Source organism: Notechis scutatus, chromosome 4 (assembly GCF_049901735.1).
Source record: "Notechis scutatus isolate UNSWTSFEM ecotype Mainland chromosome 4, rNotScu1.2, whole genome shotgun sequence".
NCBI classification, from domain to species: domain Eukaryota; kingdom Metazoa; phylum Chordata; class Lepidosauria; order Squamata; family Elapidae; genus Notechis; species Notechis scutatus.
The window spans coordinates 29,020,360-29,039,082 of NC_142012.1; the positions used below are offsets into that span (position 1 = coordinate 29,020,360).

An 18,723-nucleotide genomic window follows, 5' to 3' on the forward strand; every position below is an offset into this window, starting at 1 on the left:
ATACAACTACGGAACGACGCACGTAGAGCCGCGCCGTGTGAGAGAAAGGCACTAAGACCTCAACTTTATTTTACTAAGCACGGCGGCGGTGACGACAGGCGCCGCGAGGCCACGCAGCATATGGCGCCGCCCTTTTCCCTGCCTCAGAGAGGCCTCGGCCGGCTCCTTGTTCAAAGCAGTCGGGCTTTCCTCAACGTTCGGCGCGGAGGGGCAAGAGACCGAGGTGGAGCGGAAGACGTGCGTGTGAAAGTCCGGTGGTTGCGCCCTGATTCCTTCTCTCCCTGGGCTGCTTCTCTTCCCAGAACCTGCTTTCTATTGTCCGAGGAAGCTCTAGCGTGCGTGGGTGATTCGGAAACGTTACTCTGGCTGCCATAAACGCGTGTAGGCATAACGCGAGAGAGCGTCTTCCACGCGGCGTTTGTTTGGTTTTGGTTTGTTTTTTTTGTAAACGAGAAGGCGGAGATCTTGGTCCTCTTCCTCTTCGCCTTGAACTGTCAACAGTTTGAAAGGTTAAGTAAGGTTCCGTGTCCTTTGTTTTTGCATGGGGCGGCGAGGGCCTTCACCCAAGACTAGCATTTCTGAATAAACATTAATAATTTGATAGATTCACCCAATGATGATTACTGCTCTGGAGTTACTGCGTGGCATATTTTTACGAGGGAAATTGAAAATGACAGGCGCAAAAGTGGTTGTCTCGTTAACCTCACAAACACAAACTTTACATGTTATTGCACTGTTATTGGTGAGGTTTATATTCTGCCTTCCCTACAAGGGGATTCGATACATGGTAACCCTTTTTCTCCCAGGATCCCTTTTCACTTTTAAAAAACAATGACCCCGAAAGAGCTTTTGTTGTATGGGTTTATGTATTCCAACATAATTGAACTTTAAGATATTGATGTTAACTTTTAAAGCTTTAAATCTCAGAAAGTTTGGGACCACTTTTATGTTAGTCCATCTAATAGTTAATACCTATGAAACATGTCTTGCTTATTTATCTTACTTATCTAGTAAGGGCAAATTGGTTGCTGGTGAGAAAAATACAATTTGTTGTCTCTTCTTGTGGATCTACTTGGGTCCTTCAGAAGTATGTCTTAAAAGCCATGTTTCAGTTTATCTTTAGTACAGATAGTCCTTGACTTATGATCACAGTTGAGCCCAAAATTTATGTTAAGTGAAACATATATTGGAGGTGGTGACCCTTTGAGAGCTGTATGCAACAAAATTTCATTTTAATATTTGCCGATTAATGTACATTCAGAGTGACAATAAAGTTATTCTAAGTCTAAGTCTGTTAAGTGAGTTTTGCTAGGAGTTTTCTTGCCTCTATTAAGTGAATCACTGCAGTTAAGATAGTAGCATGGTTGTTAAGTGAATCTGGCTTCCCCATTGACTTTGCTTGTCAGAAGTCGGAAAGGTGAACAGATAATCCCAAAATACTGCAAAAATCATAAATATGAGTTGCCAAGTGTCTGAATTTTGATCACATGACCGCGGAGATGCTGCAACAATCATAAGTGCTAAAAATAGTCATAAGTCACTTTTTTCAGTTGAACTTATTTATGTACTGTGTATGTAGCTTGGTTTACCCTGATCACATAATCTAATCACTTCATTTCTTTGGCCAGGCTTGAGTATTTTTCAGAGATTCCTGAAATTCCTTGAACAGATTTTAATGATTTCTAATCTGTTCTTTTAATATATTTTGTCAACATGATGGGAAGGTAATTTGATGCAGCTAATAATAGTAGAGTAGGAGTAATTTGCTTAATGTTTTAAGTAGAAAAGCTGGGCCATTGATTTAAAGATGCAAGCAGATTTTCCAGCAATATCTACAAACATCTTCTTGAGATACTCTGCATATCTTCTCCAACCAGCTAGATATCTCAATGTTATTCTTAGCCAGATTCAGTGCCCTCCCAACAGCTGTTACTGAAGGAAGATACAAAGAAAAAAATCCCCTTCGATCAGAGACTGTCCATGTGGTGGAGGAATAACTGAATTGATGGAGTATGTTATTTTGTATTGCCCTTTCTCTGCAGATGCTCATTCCGAATTATTTCTATTCCCTACTAAATATCCTGGTCATTCAGATTTCTTTGATCTCAATATGTTATTTTTGGATCGGATATTATTTCCCTGACCATAGTCAAGTACTGTTTTATAATCTGCAATGTACCCCAAAGTATTAACTCTTAACATTTTTTTAGATATTTATCTTTTTCTTTTTATCTTAATTGTGACTCTTGTGTTTTATTTGCTGACGGAATAAAGATTGATTAGATTTGATATAAAAGCTCACAATGAAAGTATATTGAATACAAATTAAAATTAAAATTCTAGCTACATGTAAATTTCATTACAGGTAATCTTTACTTATAAACATTCATTCAGCAACCATTTATAGTTGCCATAGCCTAAATGAGTGATACTTATAACTTGTCCTCAAAGTTCTGGCCGTTACCCCATGGCCACTGTGACATGATTCAAGCACTTGGTAATCATTGCTATTTGCAACATTCTACCCTGGCTTTACATCAAACCAAGTGAGCAAATGGAAAGTGACCCCAACTCGGACTACTCTTCACTCACATGGCACAGCACCTTGCTTCTAACTTCTTTCCACTCACACACAGCCTGCAGAGGTCTTCCAAGGCCCTCCCTCTGCTGTCTCCCACAGTCCTTACCTGGACCTGTTTCCCGCTTAAAAGCCTATGCAACTTGGGATTATAGTGGTAACCGTGACTGTCATCAAAAAATGATGCTGTCATGTGACATTGCACTTTATGAGTTCATCACTTAGTAACAGCTTAGCAATTTTAGCAATGTTGCCGTCATAAAATTAGGACTATCTGAACTACAAATCAGTTGTTGGATTATTTTCATTCAGTACTGCTAGCCACACTAAATAAGATCATGTGTATCTTTCTTACATATATGATATTCTAAAGACAATCACTCTAGACAAAAAAATACAGCTTTTCATTTTGATATAAAGTTTGACTTATAGAGTGCATTCTTGCATTTACAAAAACAGGAATTATGCTATATATTGACTCCATTCCTCTTGTTAGGAACGGAATGACAATACTGTTCAAAATAGTACAAATTAGCCTATGGCTCCTTTTTTATCAATAATTGCAATGGGGACAAAAGTAACTTTGATTTTTTTTAAATGGTAATGAAACAATAGAATTTGGTCATAATCATAGAATAAATGTTAATTTTATCTTTTATCTTTAAAGTGGAGTTGCTTTAATTAAAAATGCCTAACGGTAAAAGCAAATCTCAGCATAGACACAAAGTTAGTCAAGAAACTGGCCGTCGTGAATTAGTTTCCAGATCCTTGCAAAGTGCTCAACATTGCCTGGAGAATCAGGACTTTGGAACTGCATATGCTCACTATCTCCTGGTATTAAACATAGCTCCTGAATTTAAAAATGATGTTAAGGTGAGAAATTTTCTGCCTATTTTCCCCTATCCTGGATATATTGCATAATAAATCTCTAAATTGATAAACAACTCTTTTTTGTTTTTTTAGGAAACATTTCAGTTTACCCTTTTTAAATGGGCAGAAGAGCTGGATTCTCTTGCACGAATTCAAGATTTATTTGATTGCTATGAACATGCTCTGGAATTATATCCTAATGATGAAGTCATATATAACAGCATGGGGGAACATCTTTTCAGGTGTGAAGTTATACTTAATTAGCCATAATTTGATTAAATATTCTAATGTGCATAAAACTTCTGAGTAAAGAAACTTCTGTTTAAATAAATTACAAAGTTACTAACTGAATATGCATTCTTAATTCTACCTGTGTAGGTATTTACTTTACAATCAAATGAGCCTGGCAGCTTCTCTTTTGTCTATTAGCTCAGACTCATTAGAACAAACTCTAAACGCAACGTATCATTAATTATAATTTCTAGACTGTTGCTTGGTGTCCATTTTGTGTTTAATTTTAAGATTCATCCTCGTGATCATTTTGTGCATAGGGATCTTCTGTTTTTCCCAGATTAATTTCCACAATGGAAATGGATAATTCTGTATCTCAGTAGTTTGTTATTAACTCAAGCTGTCACAAGAGCAAAATGCTATATTTGGACTCGGTATTATTGAGATAATTTATCATAAAGGTAACTGATTACCAAGCAACATGGTAATTAAGTGAGTCATCACATCACTGTGATAGAGTTTCACTTCTGCGATCATTAAGTGAGTTGCCATGTTCATTAAGCAAAATATCATGTGATTACAACTTGGATTTTATTGCTGGTTTCTCAATTGTCTTTCCTTGACTGGGAAGCACAAATGGCAATCATAGGACTGCAGTGCTCATAAGCGGCTTCTGGTTATGAAGCACCCAAATCTTGGATCATTCAACTGCAGGGACACTGTGATGGTCATAAGTGCAAGGACTAGTGATAAATTTACTTTTTCAGAACTGTTAGAATTTCAAACAATTGCTAAACAGGGCAGTCATTAAGTATGGACTACCTGTAAACACTCATAGATTTATTTGCATGTGTTATTTGTTTATTTTCAAAGGTAAGCCATTATCACCTGCACTTTTCTATAATGTAAACTGCTATATGTCTTCATACTACAAATATAGATTTTTCTCAGCATTCTGTTGTTCCAAAAATTAAAGATTAATGCTTTTATTGATTGTGTAATTTTTTCCCCCCTGTTAGGTTGGGCTTTAGAGATGAAGCAGCTGCATATTTTCATAAAGCTAGGAAGTTAAACCCTGACTTTCCTGATGCAAAGGAGAACTTTTATCGGGTTGCCAACTGGGTGGTAGAACGATGGCATTTCATTATGCTTAATGATTACAGTAGAAATTTGCTGTATCAAAAAGCAATCCAGAAGGCAGTTCGTTCAGGATATAGAAGTGTACTTGATATTGGAACAGGAACGGGAATTCTCAGGTTTGTTGAAAATTCAGGATACAAATATTATCATGTTTATTTATAAAATAATAATGACTAAGTATTAGTGACATATTTCAATTTACCCAAGTTCAATACAAAGTTGCCAAATGGCACTCACATGGCATACCATTAGCATACTTGCAAACAGATGCTAAGAAGCTTCAACTTACAGCCTTTCAACTTTTGTAGCAGAATTGAATAATCATTGTTTCCTTACAGTTTTTTTAGCTATCCTGGCATTTCCACCTGTTACAAAGTTTGAGAGACTATAGCAAATAAAGTTGGGGTGGGTGTATAACTAAACAAGGCTCATCATCATCATCCTAGATTTATTTTGGTTTAAAATGGTGTTTGATACAACTAGATTTTTTTCTTGTTTTAAAAAGTTTAAGAAACTAATGACATTATTTTTATTACCTGAACTTTATGCCCACCCCAATATGTTTTAGGGTTTTTAAAAATGAGTATCAAATATTTTATACAGAAATTATATTAAAGTTAAATTATTAGTATTTTGTCTAACCAAAAATGTATAATTTCTATGGAATATTTTCTGCTTTTTCAGTATGCTTGCTAAAAAGGCTGGAGCATCTCCTGTCTATGCTTGTGAATTGTCAAAGACCATGTATGAATTGGCTTGTGAAGTGCTAGCTGCAAACAATTTGGATGGAGAAATCAAACTTCTTCACATGAAATCCTTTGATATAGAAATTCCAAAGCACATACCTGAAAGGTTATATCTTATATTTTGTTCTGTTATTTTGAATTAAAGTAATATGGTATTCGTTGCTAATGTTATGAATAATATTATTCATATTCTCCAAAATAGCAAGAGCAAATATTGTATAAAGTGTTGTCTTTCTATTGAAATTGATTTTTTAAAGTTTCAATCTTTTACTGATTTTATTGTTAATAATGTAATAGCATTATACTATGCAGCTGAAGTATATTTACTCAGTAGCTGATATACTGAATTCACAGTTACTTATTTTGAAGTAAGTGGCTAAAGAATTTCAATTTAAATAAAATTATATAAAATCCAAAGTTAAAAAAGATACCAGTGACAATGGTTTCACTTTGCCTCCAATTTCAAACATTTCTGCTCTTTTGGTACTTTTTATTAAAATACTAAGAAGTAATGTTTAGAGCAAGAACATAAGAAGTAAAGGGACATTATTTTATTGAAGAAGTTCACTTGCGAAATGATCACAACTCAGTTGTCTAAGAAAGGACTGCTAATGTCAGATTATTGAATTTAAGCTTTATAATTTTTAAGGCTTCTTGTTATAACTATATTTTTATATTTAATAGAGTTTCCCTTGTTATCACCGAAACAGTTGATTCTGGTTTATTTGGTGAGGGAATTGTAGAAAGCTTGATCCATGCTTGGGAACACTTACTTTTACCACCAGAGGTTAGTATCTTAATATCTAAGGCCTGATAAGAAAAGATATGTTATTTTTATATTATGAATTATATTATGATATACTATAAACATAGTCTTATACCAGTCCAGAAATTTTGTTAATCTGAAAAGTTGCTTTTGGGCATTTTTGCAGTCTAAAAGCTAAAATATAAGTATTATTTCTTAATACATGAACAGTAAATAAATCTTGTTACACAATTTTTCATCTATTTTACAGCCTAAGGATGTTAGAGATGATTCTAAAAACTATGGTAAAGTTATTCCAGCAGGAGCTACTATGTGGGGCATGGCAGTGGAATGCAAAGAGATACGCAGACATCATAGGTATATTTTTTATTGTTGGAAAAAATTATTTAATCTTTAGACAAAAAACAGAGAATGCTTTACTTTTAAAACAAAAAAAAAATATCTGTACTTTTTTTACTAACTTTATTAAGAAGACTTTTAAAAACATGTTAATAAGCATGGAAAAATATTAATCATAAAAATGTTGATGTCAAATTTATACTGTGCACAATCCCTCATTTTACTTCATAGAAAAAATATGTATTTTCTAGGCTGTTAATTATATAATTTATTTATATTTTTCATCCATTCATTAGCAAAGGTTCTTTGCATAAGTTATATACTAAATAAAGCACTGTAAATAATAAATTCTCCCAAATCAGGTATAAAAGCAGTGAGACCTAGGCTGTAGTTCAGCTCAGTCATAGAAATTCACTGGACGAATTGGGTCAGCCATTCTTTCTAGCCCAATGTATTTTCCAGAATTGTTGGAGTCAGGAGAAATAGTAGTAGTATTAGTAGAAATAGTAACCCTAACCCTAACTGCCTTGGCTTTTGAATAAAAGGAAAGATGTAAATCTTACAAATAAATATACCCTTGCATTAATATATTCTATAAAGCCATGTATTTGCTACATTTCACTACGTTCATAATCTTATGTGCAAATCTAATCATGATTTATAGGATTTATATACATTACTCAATTGGAGTTTAAACAGACCATTTCCCTTAGCCTTTGATTTTCTGCCCATTGATTTCAAATAGCATAATTTGTAACTTGTACCTCTTAATATATTGTAAATCAATGACATTTAGCATGTTTTTACAATCTTACAAGATTGATAAAAATACAATCTGCTGTTAAAAAGATAGGTGAAGACGCAAGACCAGCAGGACCTCTTCTTTAAAACATACTCTGCTATAATGACAATAACAGTAAGCATTTTATAAGATGATTACAGTTTTACTTTTTCTCACTCAAACTTAAGATTTATGACATATAAATTAAAATAACAACTTTTTTCAAAATTGTAAAAACATGCTTAATGTCATTGGTTTACAACATATTAAAGGGTACAATTCAGCAGTGGGATCCTACCTGTTCCACTATCGGTTCAGTGATCACGCGTGTACACATTATACGCCATTATCGGCGTATAACACACTTTTTCCCCCTGAAAATAGGGGCAATGATGTATCGTGTTATACGCCGATATAATGTTAAGAAGCCAGCGGAGGCCGGGCGGTGCGCGGAGGGCAGCGGAGGCCGGGCGGTGCGGCGGAGGCCGGGCGGTGCGAGCAGAGGGCAAGCGGAGGCCGGGCGGTGCGGCGGAGGGCAAGCGGAGGCCGGGCGGTGCGGCGGAGGGCAAGCGGAGGCCGGGCGGTGCGAGCGGAGGCCGGGCGGTGCGAGCGGAGGGCAAGCGGAGGCCGGGCGGTGCGGCGGAGGGCAAGTTCTGAGCTACCCTTATTTTGCTTCAAAGTTTTTATTTAGAAATTTAAATTTTTTCCTGAAATTTCCTCTTAAAATGAAGATGCGTGTTATACGCCTGTGCGTGTTATACGCCGATAAACGGATTAAGCGCATGCGCACATATCAGCTGAGGCCTGCAGCGCCAATCAACTGAGAGGATAAAGAAGAGAAAAGCGCAGGGGTGGGTGGGAAGGCCGATCCTGCGCTTTTCTCTTCTTTCTCTTCTCAGCTGATTGTCTCCTCCTCTCAGTTGATCATGGGAGGTTTTTTTTTTTTTACTACTGGTTTGGCCAAACTGGACCGAACTGGTAGCATACCACCATTGGTACAAGTTACAAACTATGCTACTTGAAAATAATGGGTGGAAAATGGAAGGCTAATGGTCTGTTTAAGCTTCAATTGAGTACTGTAGACTCCTACAAATCATGATTAGATTTGCACATGAGATTGAAATCCTAGAGATTTACTATGAATAAAATGGAAAATGATATGTTCCCTTTTTCCCCAATTTCTGGAATCCATTCCCACCAGCTATATTTAAATAAAGCTAACCTAAATCAGATTTCTTTAATAAATAACAGGCTTGAGGGAAAACAGATATTTCATCCTTACTGTAAATATGATCTTCTTTGAAAGTCCAAATAGTAGTATTACTTTCCATCTTTTCAGCTAAACTTCCAAATGAGACTTTTAAATATGCAAAACACCATACCTAACTGTAGAACAAATTATTTAAAATGAAAAGGACGTATGTTTGAATTTGTCTTGTCAACTCTAATTTTGATCCTTTCCTTTTTTCAGAGTGGAGGTAAAAGATATTGCTGGTGTCTGTTTGCCAGAAACACTGAAGTTTTGCAGTCCAACGTCTGCTTCTCTAAAGTCCAGTGAAACCCTTGAACCTTACACTACTGAAAAACTCAGCAGAATACCTGGTGGTTATAAAGCTCTTACAGAAATTTTTCAAGTTCTGACAGTCAATTTTAATAATTTGCAGGTAATTTACTGGCACAAGAAAAGACTAATAATTACTAGTTTTTATTGAAAAATTGAAAAATGAATTTCATTAGGATGATACATTTATTCCATACAATATTTTAAAATTTATCCAAATGTTATATTTGGATATTAAATATTTATTAATAGCACTGTATGCATGTTTTAGATGCATGACTAATAGGTACAATTTTACTGACCCATACGCAATTCTCTCCTGTTCTGTTGTAGAATCTATTTGTCAGCTATCACAATAGCATTTTCTAGGTATGCAACTACTGTTATATCTTGATATTAATACGTATGAATGATATTGTTAATATTGCTCAAATAAAAGAGATACTTATGTCAATTCTTACATTTAAGGAAAAATTTAACCAAAGTAAAATTGTGGAATAAAAATGTAATCTTAATCAACAATATTACTTGAGCATAGGGAAACAGGGAGGTGGAAACACTGAAAAATAAAGTAGTGGAAGATTTGTACATGTCATTGTATATTATATCATCGCTTCACCGCTCCAGCACACACTTAAATCCTGGAAGCTTCCCGTCTTCAGGGCAGCTATTAAGACTGCCGCTACCTACCTGTCTTCAAGGGGAGTATACCTAGCCAGGGAAGGGAGATGCGGCTCCCCTTGACCCAGCTGGCAGTCTCCTCCTCTTCCCCCACCCCTCCGAGGTGGATCCAAGATGGATCTGGTCCTGTTGGGACCCTCCAAGAACAGCTGCGCACGATTGCGGTCTTCAGTCCGTCTTTGATGGGACTGCCACTGGAAACCCCATATGTCTTATTACAATTAAGTGTGTGTGTTGAACCCTGGTTGAAGACAACCAAATATTGGCATAGGCAAATTATATTTGGGAACCCAGGTATTATTGTATAGTCAACGTAATCAGTCAATAATATAGTCAGTCAGTAATATTGTCACTGAGTTGTTGCAGCCTTCTTCACCAGTTGAAACATCTTTAATCCAGTAGCACAATTCTTAGGCTGTGCAGGATTCTCAGGTCAATATATTTGTTTTATTTGTAGACATTCAGCTGGTTATGATGTTATACAAAGAAATAAAAGTAACATTTTCTGATGTCTCCATAAACATATCTATGTTGTTTTGGGGGGGGAAACACAGAAATATTAGGCTGCCATCTTCTTAGGGAATATTCCTTTGATTTACAGTCTAGCCTACAGTTTTGGTTTTTCTTAGTGGTCATAAGCAAATTCAACCCTGCAAAACTTTCCCAAATCAGCCAAGGTTGGTTAGAGACTACGACATAGCTGCACTCTAGGTATGGTTGTATACCCCTTGGGAAAATCTCGATCGTATTCTATATGGCAATGTATCTACTACAATATTAACAATGTGAGCAAGAATTGTTTACATTTCTTTTAAAATTATTTCATTACACATAGTATTTGGCCTATTACTATTTTTTTGTAATAAATTCTTTATTTGAGAAGTTTTTAAAAGCAAATGTTTAATAAATTACATTTTGGAGTAGAAAGTGATTAACAATGAGCTGTAACTTACCATCATATTTTTCTTTTATACTTGACCAGGAGCTAAAAAATTTGTCCACTAGTAAGCCATCCAAGATGAATATACCCATTATTAAAGACGGAATACTAGATGCTGTTGTTGTCTGGTTTACACTGCATCTTGATGATGAATTTACTCTTTCTACAAGTCCAAATGTGGACACCTGTTGGGAGCAAGCAGTCTATCCTGTACAAGGTCTCCTTGGTATGTCTTTCATTCTATTAAAACCAAATGTGAATTTTCTCTTTTTTGGTTAAAATGGATTAAAAAATGAAATTAATCATATAAATTATAGATAAAAAATGTCATTTAATTACATGAACTTATAAAAATAAAGATATGAAGTTCTCCCTGAGATCCATATCGCACCTACGCTCTTAGCATTTTAAAGAACCATGTTTTTCCAGGGTGGTTGGTGCCCCATTTGTTGGATGTCAATTGTTGGTGTTTTGTTTGGGGGTTGCCAGGTTCACCATTTTGCTCTGCTTTCTCTTCTTTGTTTGAATCTGATTCTGTTGCTTGTTTGACTTATGCAATTTTTTATTGTTTTGATATATTGTGAGATCAAGCATCTTTTGGAGTCAAGAGACATCAAATCAGTCAAATAAATGTTGCACAAATTTTGGGACATTGGTGTATATCTTTGACTTTATGTTGCACACATGCATACATGCATATCTATGTTATCACATAGACATATATTTGAAAGAGAACAATGAAAAATCATAATCCTGCACAGGTAATAGAAGATTATGCTTTCTGTATAAAAGAAATAAATCTTCTTCCTTAGAGTTAGGTGATAGGTAAAACTAAACCTAGATTCAGCCTACCATTCTTGATCAGGTCAATTGTTGAGGTGCCTTGCACATATAGCTGATATATTCAGTTTTCTTCTCTTTCCAGAGACACTCCACATAGAGAACCTGATTTAGTAGAATTTAACCTATAATACACAATTTTATTCTTTAAAGAAAAACAAAAAAGTAATAAACAACTCCACTGTAGAAAATACTGAACTTGTCAAATTTCACATATTCAGGTAAAACTAAATCATACCTGGGGATCCAAGAAAAAAGAATACATATTGCAGAAAATTAGGAAACCATAACTAAAAGAATTTCAGAACTGATCACAACTATCCCTTATTATAGAGCTTTACGTTTCTTGCAGTTAAGGTTTAAGGTTAGAGCTTTAAGTTTCTTGCAGTTAAGGTTTATTTCCTACTTTACAGGTGTACTTGGCCACCTGTTTTGAGTTGGCTAAGTTTTTTTGCATCTTCCTGTGACTTGGATTAAGCTAAATTTTAATGTTGTTTTCCCTTAATCACACTTCATATCTTACTAATATTTCATTGCTTATATAGAAGTATAGTGTCATTTCTTGATCTAATAAAGAAGTTAAATTTGTAGATTTAGAATAGGTTTAGTAAGAGCAATCATGAAATGTTTCATTAAGACTCAAGAGATAGTGACAAAGAATTTGGAATGACTGAGAAATAGGTTTTCCTTTTCTCAATGTTCTTTACTTCTAACTCAATCTTGTATGTAGCTGGAACTTTATAATACATTTTCATTCATAATTAGAGTTAGTCATACCTTAGTTATTTGTGGTTTTTAGTCAGCAGAAAAAGAGTTATGATTATTTGTTTTATTCCTATTTACATTGCTCAACTGCCAACAACTCTGGGTGGTTCACATGAAGCATGAGACTATAAAACAATAAAACCAATACAGCAATAGTGAACTCAAAATACAAAGATGACAAAACCCAGAAAGCAACAAAGCACACACCCACTCTTACACCTATCTAGTAAAAGGCCTAGCCAAACAATCAGGTCTTCAAGGTTCTCAGAAATACCACTCAGGTGGAAGCCACCAGATCTGACAGTATACATACATCTAAACTCAAGAAAACATGCTTGGAAATATATTGTTAATTTCTAACATTATGTGTATACAAATTAAGGGAAGCATTTTAAAGACCCATTCCTTGAAACAGCTTCAGCCATTGCAACCTTGGTGCACCTGTTTTGAGGTCTCCCCACAGAGGTTAGTACAAACCTAACCCCTAGTAATGTCTGTAGCTTTCTATAATGGATTATTTAATACATATAATAGTTTTTTGTGCTTTCTCCGTTTCTTGAGGAATTAAGTTGAAATTGGATTATGGGAATTTGGTGGTTATCCTGGATAAAGACTAAAATGCAAATTCCACAAAAAGAGTGGGATTATATAGCTGTACCTGTTTAAATGCCTCTCTTCCCATTTCTCACCTTTTCTTGGTTTTATCATTTTAAACTACGTTATTATGAGTTTGAACATCACTACACAGTTTGATGGATTATTACCAAGTACCCTGTTGTTTATAAATAACTAATTTTGGCTCAATAGTATAAAAATATACATAAGCAATGGCTAAAATAAAATATTTGCATAGTGTAGAGCTGTTTATTGAAAGCTGCTTGGCATGTGTTATTGAACTTGCATTAAGTTTACACATGAATTATATTCTCCAACAAGTAGAGGACAACTCTTTAAATATTAAATATTTTACAAAACACATTTGAATTTGTATTTTAATTGTCATTCCTTTATGGTGTACAGATCATTCTGTGACATCCGGAGATTGTGTTGTAATGGAAATATGCTGCCAGGACTGCTATCTTAGAATTCAAAGAATTTCCATTAAGACTTCAGGATATGAAATGGATGTTGAAAGAAATTTGAGGGAGAACAGCGAAGCTGAACTCTGCAGTGCTCTAGCCAGTCTTCAGACAGCAAGCATGTTGGAAAATGTCTGCCAAGAATGTATGCTAGAATCCACTGAAATTGCTTTATTAAATAATCTGCAGTATCATGAATGCTTTAAAATCGCAATAGGAAAAGTGTTGTCATCATTCAGCCACCATGAAGAGTCACATTCAATGGATGTGGTTGGTCACCATCATGAGTTTGAAAAGAACCAGAGCAAAAATTCTGTAACTGTTGATCCTCTGTATATACTGGATGTATCAGAAGGCTTTTCAATTTTGCCAGTAATTGCAGGTAAATTTGGGGCAGTTAAGGCATACAGCTCGGTTGAAAAAGAACACCACCAAGTAGCTCTCAGTTTGATTTCAGAAGCCAACCAATTTCCCAGAGAAACATTAGAATTTTGGTTTAGTCATCTACAGGATGAAAACAAGGTACTACAAAGACCTAAATCTGACAAATTATGGAGTATTATAATTCTGGATGTCATAGAAACTTCTGGTTTAATCCAGCAGGATGTGATGGAGAAAGCTGCAATATCTAGGTAATGTAAAAAACAAATTTCTTGGATTTTATTGCACCACTCAGTTATATGGAAAATATAATTTGTAATTTATTAAAACTATACTTATCAATAGGCTCATAGCTGAATACATTTTAGAATTTAGAGACTAAGTCCATCACACTCTGGTCAGCTTACAGATTTAAAAGCAAGAAATAGTATTAAAAGAACAAAGATCTTTGTTATCTGGGGTAAAAATGTTCATAGGAAATAAAAACCCTGCAGAGGCTTAACACCCAAGGCCTGGTAGAATAGCCAGGTTTTCATCACCTTTCAGAGCAGAGGTGCCAAACTCATGGTATCGTGATGTACTGTGGCTTTTTTTCCCCTTCGCTAAATCGGGGGTAGGGCTGGCCAATGCGATGTATCTGGCCCGCAGGCCACGAGTTTCACACTGGGGTGGGAGTCATACATCTAGCTTTTCCCAAAGACAGGTGCTGCAACAAAAAAAGAACATTTCCTAAGCACCACTAAATGATGCTGTTTAATCAGAGAGACTGAGAAGTGCCTATCCTGTTTACTTTTACATTTTTTAAATAATGATTTTACTGTTTTCTTTCAGTGTTGCAGAATTACATGGCCACATATGAATCAAAAGTTGGGTTTTTAATGCTCAGTCAATGCATTTTGCTTAACTCATGCTATGTATTTTCACCTAAATTAACCTGTCAGATCCTGTGGTGTTTTGAATTTTTATATTAATTTGTTGGTTTTTAGTTTATATAGTTTTTGTTTTTTATGAGCTGCCCAGAATTACTGTGACCTATACATTTTATAAATAAATAAAATCTGAGAATTTGTTTTCAGTATAACAACTAAGCTGACATTTTTATACATTAAAAAGAATATTTACCAATTTTCTATTTCAGTATCATAATTAAAATTTAGAAATATAAAAGAAGCTAACATGCTGATGCTATTGCTAAACAACGGAAGTTTAAATGCTTATTAGACTCACTTCACATTTTTATATTTAGGTGTCTGCTTCACTCTGGAGGAAAGATATTCCCACACCATGTGAAAATATATGGAATGCTTGTAGAATCCAATTTATTATTACTTGAATCTGCTGTACAAGGGACAGATCCCACACTTGGTTTCAACATAGCACCTTTTATCAACCAATTCAAGGTTAGAAAGAATGTAGTCCTTCAAATATTGACAAGGCAGGAAAAGAATCCAAGTTTTAAAGACAAATCAATTCCGTGTGATCCTACTTGTAGCCAGAATTTGAAAAGCTGATTATTGAAAAATAAGAAAATTAATTAAAGAAAATAATGAAGACCTAAATCAGCATGTATATATGAAAAGTCTCTGAATGTTTTGTTATGCAGAGTCTTCAAGCATACAATGATAAGATAATGCAACAGAAGTATAATTTATGATAAGTTGATGGAAATATGGTTGGTTTCAATAGTTTGTTTTTTCAAAATAAAACTGGCCACCTGTTTCCATCTCCTGTTGGTAACTAATGTTCACTTTTTCAGCAATATATATTTCTACTATTCCATACATTTCTGCCATTAGAACTTGATTGGCTTTAATTCTAAACTATTTTGTACTATTTTAATTGTAATAGCTTGGAATTCTGAAATCTTTATTAACAGTACAGTAATCCACAATTATTTTGCAACTATCAGTATGTTACCATCTGCACAGGAACATATTTACATAGTATAGATGTAACACCAACAGTTTTAGCCACATAAATTCTTAAGACTCAGAAATATGCATAAATGTCGGGATGGAACATAGAATCTTAAAACTTTCTGTTTCAGGTACCTATCCGCATTTTTTTGGATCTCTCCACACTCCCATATATACCTTTAAGCAACTCAGTAGAACTTCTGCGAGTAGATCTCATGAATCCTTACTTTAATAATAGCAGTACTGAAGTTGAGGTAAGTCTCCAAAATAGAAATTGATGCTCAACTTTTCAATTACTTCTTCCCAAATTCTCATTTTGACAGATAAAAGTTTGCAGACATATGGCATATTTTCTGTGTTCTACCCCTAGTTTAACTGCCATTGCTTATGTGAAGTTTTATTGAGCTTTTTTTTCAAAGCAGAAAGCAACACTACAGAATAGGTATCCAAAAATTTATACAACTTGCTTCCATTCTTGTTTATTTATTCTCAAATTTATATAGCTGCCCATCTCACAAATCAAGTGACTCAACAAAGCATGCAACAATATTAAAAAATACTAGTTCCCATGTAACTATAATTAAAAACATTAAAAAAATATAAAACACAGCAAAAATGGACTGAGATATTAATAGAATAATCTCATTTGTAGTTTACTTACTTAGGTCACTTATACAAATTGCATATATTTATAGAAAAAATCATTTAGAAGCATCAGCTTTTAGATTGAGTCCAACCTCTTTCTCAGTGCTGGAATCCAAATTAAAATAGATTAGCTAATTAGTCTCTATTTGAATGTATCCAATAGAGTTTTAATAACTGTCTGAATAAATGGGTTGAACTGGCCATATTGTTAGTCTTCAAGATTTAGCATGGCCAACTGCATTAGTTCATGGGATTTAGTTCTAGTTCCCTAATAATCTGCATGATTATTCTTCTATGAATAAGTTCCAGTTTATCTGAATTGTTCTCAAATCATAGACACAATATTTGATATGGGTTTGACCTTAATAAAATAGAGTAAAATTATTACTTCTTATGATTTAGAAGTGATAACTTTATTGATACAGCCTAAAATTGTATTGTCTGCCTCATAGCCAGTTTGCAATCAACTATTATGCCAAAATCTTGTTGGTTTTTTCAAGAATTATTAAGTCAGATATCAATCATCCTGTGACTGTTTTTGTTTTCCCAGAAGTTTGTTTCAGCTTTCATTGTGTTAATTTCACCTCATTTTTCTAAATACATCACGATTGTTTTGAATTCCGTATTCTAGGGTATTATTCGTCACACCCAATTCAATAAGTGTTTTCTCCACCTTTTCATACAAAATTAATGAAATTTGGATCTTAAATTTCCTCCTTCAGAAGCACGTGTAACAAGCCGAAAAAAATGGCAAAATGACAGGCACTTGTGCACATATATTTCCCTTAGATAAATATTTTCATTTAATTTTATCAAAACAAAAAGACTTCTGCACAGTAATTTTACACATATTAATTTTATAGGTGGAGATTTGTAAATCGGGTCAAGTGACTGGTATTCCATTTTGGTATCACGTATATCTGGATAATGATATTGTTTTGGATACATCAAGCAAGTCATCTCACTGGAAACAAGCTGCCATTGTGCTTGATAAACCCATTCAGGTTCAAGAAGGAGAAAAGCTTATTTTAAGTATTCAATATTATAAAAGCAACATCAGTGTGGTAGTAAAACAGTAAGATACAGCTTTTCTTAATTAGTTTTGAATGTCTCCAAATTTATATTCTATAATATAGTATTAACCTTGGTAAAATGTTTAAGATACTTGTTCAATTTGCGGAAGAAGTTAATCTGAATAGCACATTTTATAATGTTGCAAAACATTGTTTCTCAATTGCAAAAAATACTATGGACTTGAATCATTGTTTTTTTTTTTCATTGTAGAAAATTACAAATAAAAAGTATACAATAATTAAATAGGGATTCTACAATATGTCTGCTCTTTCTTACATTTGCAGATTACTAAAATAGTGAATTAAATGGCAAAGAAGGTAATACTGTTTTTTAGATCGTTTGTCCTAAAGAACTTGAAATGGTAATCCTTAACTTTACAATGGTGAAAATACCTTGATGTATAATGTTAAAATGGTTCTAGTGTATTTATAAGTCTTCATTTTTAGAGAATCAGTAAATGTTTGTAATAATTTGTTCCCAATAGGGAAAAAAAGAATGTTTTGTTCAAAGCTATTTTGTAATACAGAATACAAAGTAAAGAGCAGAGTATATAATTATTTTGTACCCCATCCAATAGTCATTTCTTTTATTAGCATATTTTTGTCAATTCCCATTAAAACTATTTCCTATTTTTTTAAAAAGGATCTACATGCCAGCACCATCTGCAGATGTATTCAAAATAACAGCCACCAGAACTCAAGTTACTTTAAAAACTGTTAGTTTTCAACTCACAAGAGCAGCTGAAAAAAAATGCAGTAAATATTTCTTAAGTCCTCAATAGCTTTTTAAAATTATGGACATTTAAAAAGAGGGTATATTTTATAAGTTCTGTTTATGCATAAAAGATCAGATCAGCTGGATAGAGAGCAAGATCTTCCTTTTCTTATCTAAAAAGCATAAAGGGTAAGGGGAATAGTTGTGTTTTCACTTACACAGTAGCAAGTGTATCTGTTTAGGAATTTACTGACAAGTTAGCTGAAATGATGCAATGAACAGTACAGAGCAGAAACCAAAATTACCAGGAACCAGCCTGAAAGGAAAAAGAAATGCAAGGGGGGAACAAAATAAAAAATCAGAATATACAGTAGAATGCAAGGAGAAAAAAAGGATACTAAGAAACATTACCTAAAAATAGCCTATAAAATATCTCCATATTGCAGCAGAACAAATGGATTGAAAATTAAGAGCAAAGGCATGCATTTTTACTAATTTCTTACATATCAATATTAGATTATAAAGTGGCAGCAGAGTAATATAAGTAAAGTCATATAAGATCCTATTAAGAATAATTTATTGGATTCTTTTATAGCCTGGTATCAAGGAGAGTCAGATCCTTCATTAGAGCCAAGAACAAGGTTTTTCTATTAATGGACAGAGCTAGAAAGGATTA

General features: G+C 34.1%; 1 protein-coding gene across 5 annotated transcripts; it reads left to right on the forward strand.

The window, feature by feature from the left end:
• The first annotated feature begins 243 nt into the window (after window positions 1–243).
• Window positions 244–17,585, forward strand: PRMT9 (protein arginine methyltransferase 9). 5 transcript variants are annotated; one of them, XM_087963051.1, is made up of 13 exons: window positions 244–381; window positions 3,246–3,451; window positions 3,542–3,690; window positions 4,699–4,935; window positions 5,504–5,671; window positions 6,250–6,352; window positions 6,582–6,688; window positions 8,923–9,115; window positions 10,676–10,859; window positions 13,259–13,949; window positions 14,945–15,098; window positions 15,746–15,868; window positions 17,123–17,585. In XM_087963051.1, the coding sequence occupies exons 2-13, from the start codon at window positions 3,266–3,268 to the stop codon at window positions 17,336–17,338; spliced, it is 2,511 nt and encodes an 836-aa protein (XP_087819177.1). In that variant the 5' UTR covers window positions 244–381; window positions 3,246–3,265; the 3' UTR covers window positions 17,339–17,585. The 5 variants fall into 5 exon arrangements, with proteins under 5 accessions (XP_087819177.1, XP_087819180.1, XP_087819175.1 ...); XM_087963054.1 differs by having other exon boundaries at window positions 249–335; XM_087963049.1 differs by having other exon boundaries at window positions 371–509.
• The last annotated feature ends 1,138 nt before the right edge of the window (window positions 17,586–18,723 follow it).

Excerpts from the sequence above, each read along its gene's own strand:
- PRMT9 (XM_087963051.1), top strand. The coding sequence starts at position 3,266 with ATGCCTAACGGTAAAAGCAAATCTCAGCATAGACACAAAGTTAGTCAA. Across the intron at positions 10,860-13,258 it reads TCCTGTACAAGGTCTCCTTG|ATCATTCTGTGACATCCGGA; the intron begins GTATGTCTTTCA and ends TATGGTGTACAG. Across the intron at positions 15,099-15,745 it reads CTTTTATCAACCAATTCAAG|GTACCTATCCGCATTTTTTT; the intron begins GTTAGAAAGAAT and ends TTTCTGTTTCAG.